The following is a 22,144-nucleotide window of genomic DNA, read 5'->3' as shown; positions in this document are numbered from 1 at the left end:
GGTTCAAGCGATTCTCCTGCCTCAGCCTCTGAGAGTAGCTGGGATTACAGGAGCCTACCACTGTGCCCGGCTAATTTTTGTAGTTTTAAGTAGAGACAGGATTTGACCATCTTGGATAGGCTGGTCTTGAACTCCTGATCCACCCGCCGTGGCCTCCCAAAGTGCTGGGATTACAGGTGTGAACCACTGTGCCCGGCCTAGCAGTTATTATTTTTTACAGGAAAGAGAGTAGGATATGATAGAAAAAGACTGCTTGGAAATGAAAGATCGATATAATGAAAAGAAGCATCAGGGTCCAAACCTTCATTTAAGGTACTTCAAAGAGGCTTAAGCAAACTTAATTATATGGCGTGGTTCTGGTCTCCATGATGGCAAATACATTTTTTTTTCATGTTTGCAATCAGAGAAGATAAAGTACACAAAACTTAAATACTAGTGGTAGAGCAATCTAAAATTTGAAAAAAAAAAAATCTTTCAATTTGTCCTCTTCCCAGAGGGACTTAATCAAGAAACCAGTCAAAATACTTCTGAAGCCCAACTGTGTACAGAATTCCTAAGAGAGCCTGGCCCTAAACCAACACCGTCCAATGGAAGTAGAATGTGGGTCTCATATGCAAGGTCATATGTAATTTTAAATTTTCTAGTAGCCATATTAAAAAGGTAAAAAGAAACAACTGAAATTAATTTTAATAATTTTATTTAGTTCAATATATCCAAAATGTTTTTTCAGCATGTAATCAATATAAAATATTAGTGAGATATTTATTATTTCCTTTTCTCGAACCAAGTCTATATAATCTGGCATGTATTACTTACAGTACTTGTCAGACTATATTTCTCCTTTTTTTTTTTTCCGAGACAGTTTCACTCTTGTTGCCCAGACTAGAGTGCAATGATGTTACCTCGGCTCACTGCAACCTCCATCTCCCGGGTTCAAGTTATTCTCTTGCCTCAGCCTCCCAAGTAGCTGGGACTAGAGACAAGCGCCACTATGCCTGGCTAATTGTGTATTTTTAGTGGAGACGGTTTCACCATGTTGGCCAGGCTGGTCTCGAATTTCTGACCTCAGGTGACCTGCCCGCCTCAACCTCCCAAATTGTTGGGATTACAGGTGTGAACCACTGTGCCTGATCTCAGACTAACTATATTTCAAGCACTCAGTAGACACATGTAGCTAGTGCTATGGTAGTGGACAGTACGGATCTGCATTTCAGTGAAGACACATATACAAGCGTAACAAAAAGTATAGTGCTGTCAGCGGTAGAAATCCTAAGTACTGCAGAGTCAAAGTGGTACAAACAGCAATCTCAGTGATAATGCAACTATGCTTGCTTTTCATCGCAATTTGCTTATTTTCCTTCAGCAAAGTTTATCTGTTTTTGCCGATTTGATAAATATTTACTCATAACTTTCAATATTAGATTCTTGCATCTTCATAGACAGAGTTGCTTTTCACATTTGGAAAATTACTTATCAATGTTAAACACATGCTTTGATAACCAGTGTTGGAAAGAGGCACAGACCCCCTCCCTTCCTCCGCCATGTGCCTACTGATGGCAGAAATATCCATGGCCAAAGGGAAACAAAGAGCTGGGGACAATCACATCCCTCATGTTTCCTAACCCCCGGAAAGTGCTGTCCCTCTTATTAAGCTCCATTGTTCCCTTCCCCACTAACCCTATCCACTATGCCCTGGGGTACAGTGGATAGGGTTAATGGGGAAGGGAACAATAAGAGCTTTTTGTGGGGTAACCCTATTCTAGCCTTCTCAGAATATCTCCTCTACCTCCTTGTCCAAGCTATGACTTGGCTCTTCTCTGAAGACACTGTCTTCCCTGTAGCCCTTTTGAGTAGCGGCTGCACACTCTCCCATAGTCCAGTTCTTTTCCTGTTCTCCAGTCCGGCTTCTGGACAATAGCCCACTAATTTGAGCTCCACACTGCTATAGTTCAATCCCTTTTGACTTGTTACTTTGGCAGATTACCTCCTGTTGTTTAAAATGATGATAATGATGCTACTTGCTTCATTGACTTTTTTTGAGATGAAGTGAAAGAAGGTAGGTAGCTTTGTTGCCTAAACGCTCAGTTTGGACTAGCCTGATGTGAATTACGGATGATGCCATGACTCCAGTGTGTGGTTCCTCATCTCCATGTCGGCCTCTCACCCAGCGCTCCTGCTCACTGCACCCTGTCCTTCTCTTACTTACTCCCTTTTATTAACTGAAGACTGGCACTGATCTCACAGTTTCGTCTCCACCTCCAAGTCTCACCATCATCCTAGATGACTTCAAGTTACCTACATAAACTGTCTCGGTTTCTTCACTCTCACATTATTTTATATGTTGTAACAGATAATGTTACACTCAATGTAACACTCAAGGTGTAACAGAACCAGCTTGTCCAGCTCATGAATTGTAGGCATTTCTTCTCAATTCTGCATTCAGTGGCATCCTGTGGGTATCTGGAAATCACCCATGGTGAGAATATTTACCATGGGAATTGGCAAATACTAAAAAGCAGGGCACCTTTTTTTTCTGAGAGCCAGACCACAGCTCTCTTACTCTGTAGCTCCCATCATAACAATTTTTAAACACCTCCACTGAACAGCTTCCTCCTCTCTCTACTTCTTCCATATCTGATTTGAGCTTCTTAATCTATCTTGTGAACCACTCTTGTGATAATAACCCCAAATCCCTGTCCCATTGTTCTTCCTGCTAAAATCCCAAACCTGGCTTAGTCCAACTGTATTTTCTCTCTTTGGAATCTACAGAGTGGCCCAAACACCTGGAAATGGAAATATATTACTTGTTAATTTTAATGCATATTAATAAGTCATTTTTATGCCTCATTTCCAGTCTCAGTGGCCATGCTATATAGCCGGGCTATTGAGCTCTTGTGGGAGGAGGGAGTGGACAGTCTCCCAGCCACATAGATTGATGTTGCACCATACATTTTTTAGCTTCCAGACTTCCCTGGCCCTTAGTGTTACCCTTAACTCTCCATGTCTCTGCCTTTCTCATTCTCTGCTTTTTAAAACTCTCCGACTCCACCTTCACCTTACCATTCTTAGCACATGACTGTACTTCTGCCTCCCAAAGAAAATGAGCAGTTACTTCCTTTTCGTTTTCCTCGTCATCAAATCTGCAGACATGTCATGCCTATGTCCAGCTTTCCTCCTTTCTCTGATCTCAGGCTGCTTCTTCCAGTTCTGCTCTGAACCCCATCCCCTCCCCGACCCCCAAGGACTTGGCTCTATCAGTCACCTCTTTCCTCTCCTGTATCTTCAGCTCCTCCCTGTTCACCAGCTTCTTCCGCTCAGCATATAAGCATCCCCTCGCCTTTCCCATCTCAATCACCTCCTCACAGAGGTGCCTCTGCAGAAACCACCCATTTCTTCCTTCCCCTCTGCAGCCTGTTCTTTCGTGATCCACCCTCATGATGGCACATTGTTGTGTCACTAAAATCAACCTCTCTGACATCATCAATGGCCTTCCTCTGTTGGGAAACCTAATAAACACTATCTTATTTGGTCTTTGTTATAGGTTGAATGAGGTCACCCCAAAATCCATATTAGAAGTTCTAACCCCCAGTACCTCAGAATGTGACTGTATTTGGGAATAGGGTCATCGAAGATATCATTAGTTAGGATCAGGTCATACTGGAATATGGTGAGCTTGTCATCTAATATGACTGATGTCCTTATAACAAGGAGAAATTTCGAGACAGACATGCACATAGGGAGAATACCATGTGATGACTAGAGTTATGGAGTTACAGTCAAAAAGCTATGGGAAGTTAGGAGAAAGACCTGGAGCAAATCCTTTCCTATGTCTTCAGAGGGAGTATGGCCCTGCCAATACCTTGATTTCAACTTGATGGCTTTTCAGAACTGTAAGACAGTACATTTCTGTTGTTCAAGCCCATTCGTTTACAGTACTCCGTTACAGCAACGCTAACAAACTAATGGACACTTGGAGACATTTGGCAAGGTTGACAATGCAAGCACTTTCTTACCTCTTTAGGTCCGTCACTTTTTATGTGGGTTCTCTAACAATTCCTCTCCATCTCTCTCTAGCTTGTCTTAAACGTGGCGTTCCTCAGACTTCTAACCTAGGCCTTCTTTTCACTTCGTGTATTCCCTGGGTGGTCTCATCCACTTCCAGAAATTACTTAAATTGCTGCCAATGCAGTGCTATGCTGGAAACTATTTAACAACTGGCTCTCTGGGAGGAGGGAGACTGGTTTATGGTTTTTGCTGATTTCTCTGGTGTAAATACTCCCTCCCTGGTCAATTTCAGTCTGCCAACAGTTTAACAACTGGCTCACAAAATTTCTCCAGATTTAACATGTGGCGTTCACAGGCTGACAAGGTGGCACAGCCCACTCCAGCACACCTCTGCTTTCGTGTCAGAGAGAAGTAACTTATTTTTGTACAAAAGGTAAAATAAAAACACCTAGAGGCCTTTTTTTTTCCTTAACAAACTGCTCTAGAAATGGAATAGCTGCAGCTTCTTTCATGCATTTGTCTGTTACTTTCATGTCACTGTGGTGATGGGATTATTTTTCCTTTATTTTTCTTGTATGTGATTAAAATACTGCACATTTGATCAGTTTTAGTTTTCTGGCATGATTTGCAGCCATACTAAATTTAGTTTTTGTCAGAGGGCATCAGTATTATTTTCTCAAAACAAGAAAATATTTCATTGCAAAAGAGACAAACGAAAAGGTCCTTAATACCAAAACTTTGAGCAGTGTCCAAGTGGTAAACCCAAGCAGCACTGGGTTTTCATTTTGTTCAGGAAACAGTCCTCATCTGGCCCCCACTTACCCTTACATCAGGCGGGCCTTGCTCATTCATTCACTTAAATGTTTTTTAAACACCAGCGGTGTGCTGAGTACTTATCTAGGTGTTGAGTAGATTCTGGCAAGTCAGTCAGGTCCCTGCTCTCGGGGAGCTTGCAGCAGAGATGGGGGCTGCAGTAGACAGTAAGCCAAGGAAAGGAACTAGGAAGCTGATTTCAGAGAGCAATGAATGCTCTGAAGAAAATAAAGGCAAGGCAGTGTGATGGAGAGTGACCCCAGGTGGTACAGTTTGTACCTCTAGGGACCAGGCTGTGACCCAGATCATGCACAGATGCCTGTCATGTGATGCCACAGCCCCTTTTTGGGGTACTCATTTCCTCCCACTTCCCAGCACAACTGCTTACAAATACAGCTAGAGGAACCCAAATGAGCTGCCTTTAACATCAAACCCAATCAAAATGCCAAGGACCAGAATCAATGCCCAGCTGAAGGCAGTGGCACAGAACCAGCCTGGAGTGATTCTCTCTGAGGAAGTTCCTCATCTTGGTTTTAGGGCCATGCCTTGGGACCTGTGAGCTAGGGGTTACCAGTCCCTGACATTTCCATTGAGGACTTGCCAGTCTATATCCCTAGCCTAGATGTGTCTCTTGAGTTCCAGAAATACACAGCCAAGTGCCCAATGGATAGAAATACGTTTTTTGGTGTTCCATTGGTATCTCAAATTCTACAAAACTGAGTGCCCCTTCTTTTCACTGTTCCTCCCCACCTTCAATCTATTACCTATTCCTCATCCAGCAAATGATATTATCATCTTCCAAGGTGCTTCCTAGGAGCAATCCTTGCCTCCTCCTCAACATCCAGTTAACAATCAAATTTAGGCTGGGTGCAGTAGCTCACGCCTATAATCCCAGCATTTTGGGAGGCCAAGACAGGTGGATCATTTGAGGCCAGGAGTTCAAGACCAGCCTGGCCAACAGGGTAGAACCCTTCTCATTTATATATATATATAGCAATACACACGCACACACACACACACACACACACACACATATGTAAATCCAAATCTACTATGTCTACCTCTAAATGTGTCTTGAATTATCCATCTCTTTCCATCTCTGGGTTGTTACCTTACCTCAATCTATTACATTTTGTCCACATTAACATGACCAGAGTCTTGTTCCTTCTCTTCAGTTATTTCTAATGCAGCCTGTAATTTCTTTCTAAAATAAGTCTGGTGAGGTCACTCCAACTGCTTTAGATCCTTCCATAGCTCCCTGCTGGCCCTCATATGAAGTTGGCCCTCCATGATGTGGCCCTATTTGCCTCTCCATTATGTTCTTTCCCAGCCTCTCTGCTGTTGAGATTCATTCAGGGTGCTGGCAAAATATTAGGGAAATATTAGGGAAAGTTATAGATTGTAGTCTCAAACCTTTTGGAAGGCCAAAAGGTTTTATTGGGACAGGCGGAAGGCAGCCGGCTCATATACATTAGATTAGGGAAAAGACAGATGATAAGAGGCTTTCCCTGTTAAGTCTGTTTACCCCACATCCCTTTGTCTCTACTTTGTTTACTCATGTAAACTTTGTGCTGGATGGCCCTCTCAGGGGGAGATCAAAGGGGAATTTTCCATTAACAGTGTTTACTCTGGGCTCTGGAACCTAAAGCTTTTATCATTCATAAAACCACCCTTTTAATCATGTTAATTATCCACAAGTTTGTTGACTTAGAACCTCTGTTATGAAATCTTTACAAAATAAATGTTGCGATGTGACAGGGTGATCTTGGTCGATTGGCAGCCATAGATCTCTGAAAGCAGTCAACGACCATCCCTAGCCCACTTGAGTCACTAATGGTGTGAGAGTGCATTCATTCATCCTTCGCTGAGTCAGAGTCTGCAGGACAGACCTCCGCAGGTGGTGATCGACATCTCACTCTGTTCCCCATCTCTAGGCACCAGCCACACCCTCTGCTCTTCAGTGATACCAGCTTATCTTCTGTCTCTGGTCTTTGCACAGACTTTTCCCTTCACCTGGAATGCTTTCTTCAATCCTACCCCACTATCTTTCATCTAGATAAGGTTTATTCCTTTTTTATGTCTAGCAGTGAAGCCATTTCCCCTGAAAAACATTCTCTAACCACCCCTCTACCCTCAGCCCCAAGTCTAGATTAGGAGCCCCTCTGAATATTTCCATAGTGTTATTTAAGAATTGCCTATTTACTTGTTTGTATCTACCACTAAACTATAAACTGTATGAGAACGGCTGCTATCTCTGCCTGGTTACTGTTCATCTCCAGCAACTAGCATAATGCCTGGCAGGGTCAACCTGCAACAAATATTTGTTGAATAAATTAACAGATCGTTATCTCCTTAAGTAAATCTTGCTTTTGTCACCTATTAAAACAGACACATAGGCCAGGCATGGTGGCGCATGCCTGTAATCCCAGCGCTTTGGGAGGCTGAGGCAAGAGGATCACTTGAGGTCAGGAGTTCGAGACCAGCCTGGCCAACATGATGAAACCCCATCTCTACTAAAAATACAAAAATTAGCTGGGCATGATGGTGGGTGCCTGTATTCCCGGCTACTAGGGAGGCTGAGGCAAGAGAATTGCTTGCACCTGGAAGGTGGAGGTTGCAATAAGCCGAGATCATGCCACTGCACTCCAGCCTGGGGCAACAGAATAAGACCCTGTCTCAAACACACACACACACACACACACACACACACACACACACACACACACCCCAACTTGTATAATTTAAAATATCACATGCTTGTTATGGAACACTTGTAAAATACAGGAAAGTAATGAAAAAGTCTACCCTCTATCTCACCACATAATGACCATTGCTATCATCCCGGCATATTTCTCTCCTATATAAAAATATATATTTGTTTGTTGTTAAAATTACACTATAAGTACTATTTATTTCTTTTATTGTGGCATAATATGCAAAACATAAATCTTGCCATTTTAACCATTTTAAGGCGTGCAGTTCGGTGCACTCAGCACACTCACGTTGTTGTGCAAATATCACCACTCTCTATCTGTCCCAGAACTCTTTCATCTTCCCAAACTGAAACTCTGTACGCATTAAACAATAGTTCATCCTCTGTTTTCCTCTCCCTACAGTTTATTTTTATTTGCATTTCTACCAAACTGAAAATGGCTGCTTCTTCCTTACTTAGTTTACATCAGCATTTCCATTTATTTAGCAGTGGTTTTGAGGATCCCATGGCAGGTGTCATCCTTCCTAGAGCTCTTTAGGGCTATCAGGTATTTCAGTCAGGGTAAATTCTGGGTCAATAACGTTTTAAAATCTCACTTTATTCTGAGGTTCCTAGTGCCAGAGCCCACCATACTTTTAGGGGGCTCCCAAGTTACAAACAAAAATGTGGTGAGGAGGAATCACCGAAGTTTTAATATAGGAGACTTATCTTTTGTTCAATTTCTCTTTTATTTCCTAAACATAAAGAAATACTTCGAAAATTTTACATAGCATTATACATATATAATTAAGCATGAACACATCTTAAAATTTTAAATTTTAGATCAGATCTTTCATTCCTAGGGTATTAAGAAGTACTGGCAATTTCGCTGGGCATGGTGGCTCACGCCTGCAATCCCAAGACTTTGGGAGGGTGAGGTGGGTGAATCACTTGAGCCGAGGAGGTAGAGGTTGCAATGGGCTGAGATCATGCCATCGTACTCCAGCCTGGGCAATGGGAATGAAACCCTGTCTCAAACAAACAAACAAAAAAGTATTGGCAATTAGTGCTCCAGCAATAATTTACCAATTTGAAATAAACCTACATGTAGACAAACTATTTAGGCCATTCCAAGAGTTACATAGCATTGGTTTAATATGTTTTCAGAGCATTCCAGGAAGCAGTGTGACCAGCATTGCATGTTTGATACTTTAGAAATGTATGACAGGTTTTTTGTTGTCTTAGTTTTGCTCACATAAATATTTATGAACATCTTCATCTTTTTGAGGGAGGGGATTATAGATCATTCTAATTCCATTCTATAGCATTTGGTACCATTCTGTGCATATAACAGGCAGCCATTGGGAGCATTTTTGGCTTCACAGAATATGCAGTTAGAATTGTTCAAATTAGAGGTGTCAATGACGGGAATTAGAATCCTATATAATTCTAACTCATTTGACTTAAATACAAAAGAGTGATTTTCCGGTGGGGAATGGTGAAGGGAGGAGGAGTTAAGGAGAGGAGAAGAGATCCTAAGTCATTTATAAACTTCTCTGGAAACACAGGTGTTTGAAGACTTTTTAAAAAGCCATTCACCAAGTGTGTGTGTGTGTGTGTGTGTGTGTGTGTGTGTGTGTGTGTGTGTGTGTGTGTGTTTTAAATAGACTTTACTTTTTAGAGAAGTTTTAGGTTCACAGCAAAATTGAATGGAAGGACAGAGATTTCCCGTAGACCTCCTGCCCACACACGTGCACTGAAGCAGGAGCGGCCACAGACAAACCTCTCAAACACCGAACGGGGAAGGAAGTGGTGATTTATTTGGCTGGGAGCTGCTGCAGGTGAAAATACCTTAACAACCAAGCTCCTCGACAAAGAAAATCCTTGTCCTTTTAAACACTTACAATTCTAGAAATTACATGTGAAAGGGTCTTAATCCATGAAGTAGGCGGGACTACGTGACTAGATGGGGGTTTGATCATGTTTAAGCAAAAACAATGCCTTCGAGAAAGATTCCTCCATACCATGCCCATGATCTACATACAGGAATGTGATTAAGGGTGGTGTCCAGTATGCCAGCCTTTACCTTTACCTATTGAAATGCAATGTAGAATTCTAGGGGGAAGGGCTCTTAGAAACTTAAGAAGATTAAGGGTCTCCTTCCTCACTCTCCCCTTTGAGAATCTCACCTACAGCATTAGTGAAAGTTCTTACTCTCATTCTCATTTTCCTGATCCTCTATTTTAGCTATTAACTTAGTAGGGCTGTTCCATCGCCCTGTTACAAGTTTAACTTCAAAAGTTGTATGCATAGGGGGTTCTGATGGATCGTAGCAGATATCAGATTGTCCATTCCCTGGGCTACACACCTTATACTGACTACCATTATATAAACAGGTCTCCTTCTGTGTCCCTGCACATTCATAATAACTGCAGAACAAAAGAATGGCAGTAACTTTCCGTCCTACCTCAGTAACCTGGTGCACACACTGAGAGCATTCTCCAAAATCAGTTAATGTCCCTACTGTATAAGTCCAAATTCTAAGAAGAACAAGTCCCATAATGAGTGTCTTCATGCTTCAGCCATGCGTGGACCAGCCATCTTCCAGGGTGTGGCTGGAGCAAGGCTTGTTGTTCTCAAGGTGATTCTGTAGTCGCTGTCTGTTTTCTTAGAGGGAGTACATCTAATTTTGAATAACACTAAGGGAAGTGTCTGCACCCACTTTAATCCTGTTTCCTGACACATTTTCCCTAAGCTATTCTTATTAGCCCAGTCCATCCGGTCCACCCTTCCAGAACTCTGTGGTCGGTAGGCAGCATGGAGCTTCCAAGTGATACCCAATGCCATTGCAGTTTTCCAGACCAAATCAGCCACAAATGCTGGTCTGTTGTCTGAGCTGATGTGCAGTGGCAGTCCAAACCTAGGGATGAGATCTCAAAGAAGTATACAGATTACTTCATGGGCTTTTTCAGTCCTAATCAGGAAGGCCTCTACCCACCCAGAGTATGTGCACACCAGGACCAACAAATACTTATGTCCTCTACAGTTGGGCATTTCAGTGAAATCTACCTGGAGATCTTCAAATGGAGCTGCTCCATAAGCTTGAAGGCCAGGGGGAATAATTGGACCCTGCCTCGCACTATGATGTTGACATATAACGTATCGCTGTGCCACAGTTTTGGTCAGGGCCGATAAGTATGAGATGTAAAAATACCAGTCTAACAACTTCTTAAGTGACTCTTGGCCTAAATAAGTGGTTTTTGTACAGCTTGTATGACCGCAGCCCCTAATAGCTGCAGCACCACTGCTCTTCCAACTGCGGCTGGATCCACAGTTATTTGCCCCCACTCTGCTTGGAGAAAGTTTTTTTCTCCTTAGAATAAGTGGGCACCAAGTTAGGTATCTGGGGAATTAGAGGGGATGTAACTGCAGCTTGGTAGGGAGTAGATGCCACCTTACGAGCTGCTGAATCAGCTCAGGAATTTCCCAGGGCTATGGAGGTGTGGGCCAGCTGATGTTCTTGGCAGTGCACAACTGCCACCCTCCAGGGTTTCCAAGCTGCTTCTAACAACTGCAAGATTTCATGTTGGTACTTTATTTCTTTTCCTCCTGAATTTAACAGTCCTTTTTCTTTGTGCAGTGCCCCATGTACTTGAAGGGTTAGAAAGGCATACCGGGAATCAGTACAAATGTTTACAGTCTTATCTTCACTCAGTTCTAGGGCTCGGGTCAGAACAATAAGTTGAGCCTTCTGAGCCGAAGTACCCCGAGGCAGTGGCTTGGCCTCAATTACAGTGTCCAAAGTTACTACTGCATAGCCTGCACACCTTTCTCCTCGTGGATGAACAAAACTGCTTCCATCCACATACAACTCCCAGTCTACTACAGTCCATGGCTGATTCTGAAGATCAGTCCTGCTAGAATAAACTGAGTCCAATACTTCAACACAGTTGTGTTCAACCGGGCCTTCTGACACTGGGAGCAAAGTGGCAGGGTTTAAAGTATTGCAGACCTCAATAGTGAAGTGGGGATTTTCACATAGCAGGCTCTAGTATTTGGTTAACCTAGCGTTTGTCAACCAATGATGCCCTTTGGTATTCATTAGAGTCACTACCGCGTGGGGTGCTTTGATATTTAAGTTCTGCCCCAGAGTTAGATTATCAGCCTCTTGTGCTAGCAGAGCAGTTGCTGCCAGGGCCCTTAAGCATGGGGCCATCCCTTCGAAACTCTGTCCAGCTGCTTGGATAGATAAGCTGCAGGCCTGGGCTGAGGTCCCACTGTTTGTGTTAGAACTCCAACTGCTATTTTTTCTCTTTCTGACCCATACAAAGTGAAGACCTTTGTTAAATCAGGTAACCCCGAAGCTGGGCTGACAAAAGTTTCTCTTTCAGTTTCTGAAAGGCCTGCCGCTGCTGCGATCCCCATTCAAAGGATTCCTTGTCTCCCCGCTTAGTAACTTCATATAGGGGTTTGGCTAGTACTGCAAAGTTTAGAATCCACAACCCACAGAAACCGTGGCTCCCAGGAACTCTCTCACCTGCCTTCTAGTCTCGGCTCCTGGCAAATTGCAAATGACTTGTTTTCTCTCTGCTCCTAGGCTGCACTCTCCCTGCCAGATGGTGAACCCCAAATACTGCACTTGCTGTCAGCAAATCTGGGCTTTCTTTTTAGACACTTTATACCCATAGTCCTCCAGGTGCCGAAGTAAGGCATCTGTTCCTTTAGTGCACCCGACTGCTGTGGGGTGTCCCAATAAAAGGTTGTCAGCATATTGGAGCAACACGCAGCCTAAGTCCATAGCAGGAAATTTCTGGAGGTCATGAGCTAGTGGCTCCCTAAAGATGGCGGGAGAGTTCTTGAACCCCAGGGGTAGCCAGGTCCAGGTGTACTGGGTGGTTACACCTGTTTCTGGATTTTCCTATTGAAAAGCAAATAGTTTCTGACTCTCCAAGGCCACTCTAATTCTAAAGAAAGCATTCTTTAAGTCCAAGCAGGTGAACCAACTATCCTCTGCTGGCAATAATCCCAACAGCATGTACAGGTTGGGTACAGTTGGGTGCAAAGTCACTGTACCTGATTAACCAAATGCAAGTCCTGCACTGGCCTGTAGTCTTTGATCCCTGGTTTAGGAACAGGCAAGTGGCGGGTGTTCCATGGAGACTGACAAGGAACTACAATTCCATAGTCCTTTAAGCATTTTAGATGGACCTGAATGCCTTCTAGGGCCTCTCGGGGAACTGGATACTGCTTTTGTCTACCCGGCTGAGCCCTGGGCTTGACCTCAGTGAGCACAGGGACCTGGTTGATTTCCAGTCCTGGCGGATTGTCCTCTGCCCAGATCTTAGGCCATCGTCTTGCTACTGCAGGTTCTATCTCCTGGTCTGGTTCAGTTAAGAAAAGCCTCCACCCTTCTTCATGAGGAACCCTGAGGGCCATTATGGCTCCAGTTTTAGGCAATGCTAGCTGTAAAATGCCACTCTCGATGAAGGTGATGGTTGCCCGTAGCTTACCGAGCAGATCCCTTCCTAGCAGGGGCAAAGGGCAATCAGGCATGTATGAGAACTGGTGAATTACCTCATGACCCCCCACCTCACAAGTCTGAGGCAAACAAAGACTGTTTCTCTGACACCCCAGTATCTCCAACAATATCGGTTGTTTCCTTTGATAGGAGGGACACAGGGGTGGTTACCACCAAATATTCAGCACTTGTGTTGACGAGGAAGTCAGTGTCCTTGTCCCCCACTGTCATCCCTACCATGGGCTCTTTGGGGGCAGTTGAGCCCAGTCCCCTTCAGTCCAGTGGCCTTTCCATTAGACTGAACAGAGCTCCTTCACTTTTATCTGAAGCCTCGTGCTTAAGGTCACCCTGTTTTCCTGTCGGCTGGGAGCACTTGTCCTTCCAGTGTCCCGCTTCCCTACAGTAAGCACAATGTTTATGCTGCAGGCGCAGCAACTAGACTGGGTAGGCTTCCAGGAGCCCCCATTCCCCGCCCTTCTGGGGGTGCTCCTCTAATAGTGGCAGCTATCAAGTCAGCGCTTTGTCGAGCTTGACGCTCATTTTCTCTACGGCTTACCGCGTCTCTGTGTACAAACACCTGGTTAGTTATTGCCAATTACTGTGAAGTATTCATGCTCGCAAATCCTGCTGCTTCTGTAACTTTCTCCTAATGTCTTCTGCACAATGACTGACTAATGCCATATTTACCATGCGTTGGTTTTCAGGCCTCTCAGGATCGAAAGGAGTACACATGCGACAGGCTTCACGCAGTCTTTCATAAAACTGTGCCGGGCTTTCCTCTTTCCCTTGAATGACCTCAGAGACTTTATTGATATTTGTAGCTTTCTGGGCTCCCTTTTTCAAGTCTTCCAGTAAGGCCTGTCTGTATCGGGTTAGGCTTTGCAGGCCTTTTGGGGTGTTTGGATCCCACTGGGGATCAGTCCCTGGCAGCTGGGCCCTGACATACTCTGTTAAGACGGGGCCTGAAGCCTCAGCATCCCCACCAGAATTGCACACCTCCAAACCGCCAAGAAAAAAAAGAATCCAGAGGGACTCCTCCTATAGCCACTCACCTCCCGGGAGGAACTCCCCCTCTAGCAGCCTGTCTGCAACCCAAGGCAGGGGTGCAGATGCCTTTAAGAGAACAAAGGTATACGGGAGTGGATGGTGGAAAGACATGTTTTCACGTAACTGCGGTTCACCTCAGCTGATCTTATCAACTGGAAAAATAACACCCCGTCTTAACAGAGAAACCCCAAGCTCTCATGACCTACTGCAAACTATTGTCTAGACACATAACCCTACTTGGGCTGACTGCCACCAGCTGCTTATGTATCTTTTTAACACCAATGAAAGGCGGAGAGAACTTCAAGCCACTTCCAAATGTTTGGAGGAGCATGTTCCAGTAGGTTACCAGAACCCCCAAGAGTATGTCAGGGCCCAGCTGCCAGGGACTGACCCCCAGTCCGTAGTTCACAGTAGGGTTCACTGTTGGTGTACATTCTGTGGGTTTGGGCAAATGTATAATGACATGTATCCACCATTATAGTATCATACAGAGTATTTTCAGTGCCCTGCAAATCCCCTGTTCTCCACTTATTCATCACTCCGTCTCCGCATTTCCACCCCCAAACCCTGGTGACCACTGATCTTTTTATCTCATAGTTTCAGAGTGTTTGTTTTTTCAGACAGACATAGAGCTCTCTTTCCCTTAGTTTCCATTCTCTTGTTTCTTTTTCTCCATCAATCATAAAAGGCTATGAGGTTTTTTTATTTAAGTGTTAAACACTATCCTACTTGTCAAGTTAAAATGTAAGCTCCTGGCTGGGTGCAGTGGCTCATGCCTGTAATCTCAGCATTTTGGAAGGCTGTGGTAGGAGCATCACTAGAAGCCAGGAGTTCAAGACTAGCCTGGGCAACATAGCAAGGCCCCATCCCTACACACAGACCACACACACACACACACACACACACACACACACACACACTCTCTCTTGCCAGAATTACAGCTGCAAGTTGTCCTCAGGTGCTTAGATCAGTTCTTCAATTAGATTCAGATTGAGATGCTTCTTCTTTGAAACAATGATTCCATTTCTATCATGCCCAATAAGAAAAAAAAAAATTAAACAATATTGCCTGTAATCCCAGCTACCTGGAATGTGGAGGCACAAGAATTGCTTGAACCCGGCAAGCAGAGCTTGCAATGAGCTGAGATTGTGCCACTGCATTCCAACCTGGGCAAAAGAGCAAGACTCTATCACAAAAAGAAAACAATATGATTTTTTCCTCTAAGTACTGCATCAGAAAATGTTAAGTAGGTCTACCAGGAAAGAAGGAAGTAAGAATGTTTGACTAGATCTTCTTGGAAAAAGTAATTATACTTTCCTGCTTGTCTTCCTAACAGTTCTCCAAAGCTTCGTACTTTGGCCAGAGGCCTGTCTCCTGCGTACCTGAGGTTTGGTGGCACCAAGACAGACTTTCTAATTTTTGATCCCAAGAAGGAATCAACCTTTGAAGAGAGAAGTTACTGGCAATCTCAAGTTAACCAGGGTGAAAATTGTTAAAGATTAACTCTATATTTTAATTAACGTGAGTTCGTCATGAGAATGCTTAGAGAAAAATGTTTTTGCTCACACAACCACCGCGCCCGGCCTCACACCTACACACCTACAACAATTCATAAAAGATTAACTTCCTCTCCCCTCATCTGGCCTGTGGTGGAACCTGAACAAAGGAGGAGGCAGGGCTGGGCACAGTGGCTCATGCCTGTAATCCCAGCACTTTGGGAGGCCAGGGCGGGTGGATCACCTGAGGTCATGAGTTTGAGACCAGCCTGACCAACATGGAGAAACCCCCATCTCTACTAAAAATACAAAATTAGCCAGGCATGGTGGCTCATGCCTGTAATCCCAGCTACTCAGGAGGCTGAGGCAGGAGAATCTCTTAAATCCGGGAGGCAGAGGTTGCAGTGAGCCGAGCTGGCACTACTGCACTCCAGTCTGGGCAACAGAGCAAGACTCCGTTTCAATTAAAAAAAGAAAAAAAAGGAGGAGGCAGTGGGCAGGTTTCCTTATCATGATGTTTGTCATGTTCAATGTGAGACCTCACAAAAAAAGATGTCCTGAATATAACTGAAAGCTCATTGTACTGCAAATATTAATAGAACAGTGATTGCAGCTGAAGGACAGAGCTGCTTGGAGGGAGCAAGTAGGTAGAATCGCATCAAACTAAAGAGAGTATTTCTAGCTGAAGACACGATGATAGATTGAAGGATATAGATTCTAAAAATAGAATGTGAGTGAAAGAGATCCATGATCACCTGGGTGAGTTTAAATATTTGGACTTCTAAATAAAATATAGATGCTGTTCACATTTCATTTAGGAGTCCCTGAGCAAGTGCTCCCAGGCAGAACACTCATACCGAGTCTCCCAAGTCCAGAGGATGTATAAAATATAAATTTACTAGAATACATTATATACATGTTATTATAATTCAATGGTATATACAATATTTTCAGTACTTTTTTTCTTTTTAAATTATTAAAAATGGCGGCGGGGAAAAAGAAAAAAAAGTATTAAAAAATATAGATACGGTCTCTCTACATTGCCCAGGCTGGTCTCAAACAGACTCTAATGTTGGAGCTTACACACCTTCAGGGCCATTTTATACACGTTTTATTTTATACACGTTTTATTTTATACACGTTTTATTTTATACACGTTTTATTTTATACATGTTTTATTTTATACACGTTTTATTTTATAGAATGTGTATAAAATGGCCCTGGAGGTGTATAAGCTCCAATGTCAGGTTCTGATTGTAGCAAGCTTATCAGGGGATTCTGATATTGAAAGTCTGTGGCCTTCTCCTGAGAAACCCGCCCTAGCGAGCCATGAAAATGTGTCCTGTCTTTCAGAAGTGCTATCAGGCATCCAACGGAAGTTAAATCATTATCTTAATTACTAGGCTGGGTGCAGTGGCTCACACCTGTAATTTCAGCACTTTGAGAGGCTAAGGCAGGAGGATCACTTGAGCCCGGGAGTTTGAGACCAGCCTGTGCAGCACAGAGAGACCCTTTCTATATTTTTTTAATGATTTTTTTCTTTTTTTTAATCTTTTTTCCCCTGCCCCTTTTTAAAATAATTTAAAAAGAAAAAAGTACAGAAAATATTGTATATACCATTGAATTATAATAACGTGTATATAATGTATATATTCATTATGTGGAATATTTGATTATTTCATATATTATATCTTTTCCTTCTGTTTATTTCCTCCAGTTAGGAAGTATTTAGAACAGTCCATCAGTAATTTGGGCTAAATTGATGGAACAGTAATTAGAGAAAATAGAAAAAAGACAGTTGGGTTCTCTTTGAATACCAGGTTGGAATTGTTTATAGGTTTGTTTTGTGTTTTAGGGGGGTTTTTTTTAGACAGAGGCCTACTCTGTTGCCCAGGCTGGAGTGCAGTGGCACAATCATACCTCACTGTGGCCTCAACCTCTTGGGCTCAAGCAATCTTCCCACCTCAGCCTTCTGAATAGCTGGGACCACAGGTGCAAGCCACCACACCCAGCTATTTTTTTAATTTTTTGTAGAGACAGTCTTTCTACATTGTCCAGGCTGGTCTCAAACTCCTGCACTCAAGTGATCCTCCTGTCTTGGCCTCCCAAAATGTTGGGATTACAGGTATAGCCACCACACTTGCCTAGTTTCTGTTTAGACTTGGCCCTTTCCCACCAGTCATGTGTATCCAAAAGATCTCATAAGTTCAGACAGGAAACTGTCCTTTGCTCGTCAGTTTTCTTCATCCTGTGTCTAGGAGGATGGTGGGTGGGGGGAACTGGGGTTATCAGAGTTCCTCTGAAACATCCTCTGTGAGCCCAGGGACAGATGAGGCACCAGCTGCCAGCAAGTCAGTGTGCAGCTTTCCAGAAGGGAAGTTGTCAACCAGTCAGCCGGCCCTGGCAACCAGCACCAAGTGACCCTACTGTCTTGTGATAAAGAAATGGCCTGCCTGACAGGATGGGGTGGATTTTTCTTTTCTTTTCTTTTTTTTTTTTTTTTTTTTTTAGACAGGATCTGGCTCTGACTCCCAGGCTGGAGAACAATGGGGGGATCTCAGCTCACTGCAGCCTCTGCCTCCCAGGCTCAAGTCATCCTCCCACCTCAGCCTCCTAAGTAGCTGGGACCACAGGCACACACCACCACACCCGACTAACTTTTTGTATTTTTAGTAGAGACGGGGTTTTACTATGTTGTCCAGGCTGGTCTCAAACTCCAGAGCTCAAGCTATCCATCCGCCTCCACCTCCCAAAATGCTAGAATTACAGACATGAGCCTGTGCCTGGCCAGGGTGGATTTTTTCAGTGCACAAGTTGTGGTCCCAGAGCTTTGATGGTACCAAGTTCAAAGGGAGAAAAAGTCAACGGTTCCCACCCATCCTAGCTCCCATGATGGCAATAGGAAATCACCACACTGCAGATACAGGCCATGTAAAGCAAATTGCTGTGGATTTTGAAAGTGAACCTTAGGTTCTCTGGTTATTTCGAGCTTTTTTTTTTTTTTTTTTGACAGAGTCTCACTTTGGTGCCCAGTGTCACTCAGGCTGGAGTGCAATGGTGCGATCTTAGCTCACTACAACCTCCGGGAGTGAGGACGTGATTCTCCTGCCTCAACCTCTCTCAAGTAGCTGAGATTACAGGTGCCTGCCACTATGCCCAGCTAATTTTTTTGTATTTTTAGTAGAGGCGGGGTTTCACCATTTGGCCAGGCTGGTCTCAAACTCCTGACCTCAAGCGATTCACCCGTCTCAGCCTCCCAAAGTGCTAGGATTACAGGCATGAGCCACTATGCCTAACCAGTAATTTCAAACTTCTGAGGAGCCCTCTAAATTGTTAAATCCAATGTATCCGTGTTCAGTGTATGTTCAATATTTCTTAGGAAACCTGCCCTTGCTTGTTTTCTTTGTGGTGATTAATGAGGCAGCAAATCTGACATGTGTTACAGAATATATCTTTTCTCTGCTCTCCTATCTCATAACCAAAATTTAATTATCCTGCTTTAGTCACATAAATAGCTAACTAAATAAATATATGGAATTTCAGCCCGCTTAATGTGAAAATAGATCCTCTAAATGATCTCTTCCCCTTGCAGATATTTGCAAATCTGGATCCATCCCTCCTGCTGTGGAGGAGAAGTTGCAGTTGGAATGGCCCTACCAGGAGCAATTGCTACTCAGAGAACACTACCAGAAAAAGTTCAAGAACAGCACCTACTCAAGTAAGAAATGAAAGGCACCCTAGAGGTACTCCAGCCCAGAGATATTTGGATAGACTGGACCCGGGCACCAATCTAGCAAATCCTACAGAAGTTGTATAAAGCTAAAAATATTGAAGCATTTCCCAAATGGGAAATCCTGAACTCAAAATTTGTTCGTTTTTTCTTCATCTGACATTGCCTAGCAGCCACAGAGTGAAAGATAAATCAATCATTCATGATCTAACAGTGACCTTCACTGCTCTAAAAAACTAGGGAGTCAGGGAAAATATGAATATATTCCTTATGTAAAATTAAAATACAGATACGTAAAGGATAAAATGTGGACATCATTCATACCTTGCTGTCCATCCCCCTCCCAGAAATAACTCCCAGGATGCATTGGTTTAGAGCATTAGGCAGGGGGACCCTGAGTCACTCCAGACAGTCTTGGCTACCAAGCAGAATTCTTTTTGTTTCCTCTGAGGCTTTGCAGACACAGGGCTAGCTCAGCTAACCATTATTGTATTTCCAGTCACTAAAACAGTCTTCTAGTCTTCCAAGTAGGATGACATTGTCACATGGGGCTTTAAAGTAACTGAGACAAGCAAACTTCTTTTTAACTATGAATTATATTTTTATCTGAAGATTGACATTTATACCCAACTGAGAGGTGATGTCCCCCCATGTCTCAGTTAGAGAAGTAACCTGCTCAGATCCTCTAAAGCTCTTCTTTTGACTTTTGAAAATAAATTATCTTGAAGTTACTGTACTTTATCTGGGTTAGTTAACATTATTTAAAGTATTTTTTTAATTAATAAATTATGTTTGTAAGATTTTACTATATACTACCTGGAGTTCCATGTATCAGATGGATTTCAAATTTATATACATTTTTATGTATATGGTACAGAAAAATATGTGATCCATAAGAAATCAGAAAATAGTTTATATGCTAATAGCTAATGTCCTCTAAACATTTTTTTTTTTTTGCATTTTGAGAGGGAGATCAACTCTGATACTTTAGTAAGTGTAATTAATTATTGAATGGAATGTGGCATAAGGCAGGGCCATTTCAGATCCCATTAAAGGAATGACATGTACCAGAGAACCACAGAAGTAAGGTCATGTTTGTGATAAATCATTATAGCTCTGCTGGGAGAAGACCCTGTGGTATTAGGTAATTAATGGATTTGCTCTTAAAACACATGTTCCAGAAGATATAGGTAAGTCTTAGAGGGGTCATATTAAACATTATACCAGTTTATCTTAAATTTCTAAGAAAGTTTTGTGACTTCACATGATCTTTCTATTACCAAAATAGTAGGTTTCCATCTCCAGTACTTGGCTTTCATAGTTCCTACACCAGGGGAAATGCCTTCCTCTACTAACTGTGCAACTGGATTAGTTAGTGTGAGTCCAGCCACCCTGCTGGCAATGCTAAAATGTATAACGAATACAGAATTTTATTTGTATTTGAAACATTTGACTTCTGGCTTGAAATTTTCAGTTTTCATGGGCACATCATGGAAACATAGAAATCTACTGTGTTTAGTTTGGGCACCTGCTCGTTGTAGTGACAGATATTTCAGAAGCCAATAGGAGATTCCACACATTGTTCTGAACCTGTGGCTGAGGTTGGTAATGCCTTAGTGACATGGGGACATACCATAGAGGAAGAAGTAGCAAGAGCCTGCTGAGACAAGGACATGTTCGTTGCTTAGCTAGTGGCCTGCACCCTTAAATCAGGTGTCCCAGAAGATATAGGTAAGTTTTCTAACACAGGTGCTCTTGAATAGTGTGCTCCACTTAAGCAGAAGATGACAAAAACATTTGTCATGAGAATATGGACTCACATTTTAAACCTATTTGAGCAGGGAAAGGAAGCAATGTTACAGATGTAATTCTGGGTGTGACAGCAGAAAGGATGACTCCCTTATTAAAGTAATCATCCTGAGTGAGCTAACTCTTTGTACTTCTTCTTCTCCTCCTGTTCCCCTCATCACCCCATTCTTCCATCCCCTACACCCCGGCCCACACTGGATGCTGACATAGACTTATGTGGTATAGTGCAAGGGAAAGAGTCTGCCATTTTTTTTCGATGTGTCATCGTGGTTAGCTTCATTCCAAGGATCTCTCCACTCTTTATACAGTAAGAGATGAGAGTTTGGAAAAGGATTGGGGATACGATAATGAATTACAAGTTTTTAAAATGTTCTTTCTATTGTGGGGAAGGAGTAGGCTAGGTGGCCCTTCTTTTTTTAAAAAAGTTTTTTTTATTTTAGAGTAGGTTTTGGCCAGGCACGGTGGCTCACGCCTGTAATCCCAGCACTTTGGGTGGTCGAGGCAGGTGGATCACTTGAGGTCAGGAGTTTGAGACCAGCCTGGCCAACACGGTGAAACCTCCCACCCCTACTAAAAATATAAAAATTAGCCAGGCCTCATGGCATGCCCCTGTAGTCCCAGTTACTTTGGTGGAGGAGGCAGGAGAATCACTTGAACCCACGAGGCAGAGGTTGCAGCGAGCCAAGATCGTGCCACTGCACTCCAGCCTGTGTGACAGAATGAGGCTGTCTCAAAAAAAGAAAAAAAAAGAGTAGATTTGAACTCAGTCATCAATAGCCTCTATTCCAGGAGATTTTACAGTTTATTATGTTATAGGGGGTGTATAATAGAATTTCAAGCTATGTAAATTCCAAGCACATTTGGAAGAATGAAGAAATGGAGGAAGGGGAATGTATGAGCGCAAGCATTCCAGGTTTTGTGAAAATGCTATTATCTTTGCACACAGGGATAGTACAAAGTGCTATTTATCTGTAAGAGATTTTTTGTGATTTACAGACAGTTTTCACATGTGATATTTCAACCTTGGTTTTATG

The 22,144-nt window shown here is 43.0% G+C and overlaps 1 protein-coding gene across 2 annotated transcripts in view; it reads left to right on the top strand.

The window, feature by feature from the left end:
* HPSE (heparanase) overlaps positions 1 to 22,144 on the top strand; it is a 48,856-nt gene that overhangs the window by 3,019 nt on the left and 23,693 nt on the right. For both annotated transcript variants that reach the window (XM_017530240.2, XM_017530241.2), the window contains exons 2-3: positions 15,412 to 15,557; positions 19,164 to 19,289. In XM_017530240.2, coding sequence (XP_017385729.1) covers positions 15,412 to 15,557; positions 19,164 to 19,289 — 272 coding nt within the window. The remainder of the gene's footprint in view (positions 1 to 15,411; positions 15,558 to 19,163; positions 19,290 to 22,144) is intronic.

Source organism: Cebus imitator, unplaced genomic scaffold, assembly GCF_001604975.1.
Source record: "Cebus imitator isolate Cc_AM_T3 unplaced genomic scaffold, Cebus_imitator-1.0 Scaffold64, whole genome shotgun sequence".
Lineage (NCBI taxonomy): Eukaryota > Metazoa > Chordata > Mammalia > Primates > Cebidae > Cebus > Cebus imitator.
The sequence above is the reverse complement of the archived record's forward strand: the minus strand, read 5'-3'. Positions and strand labels throughout refer to the sequence as shown.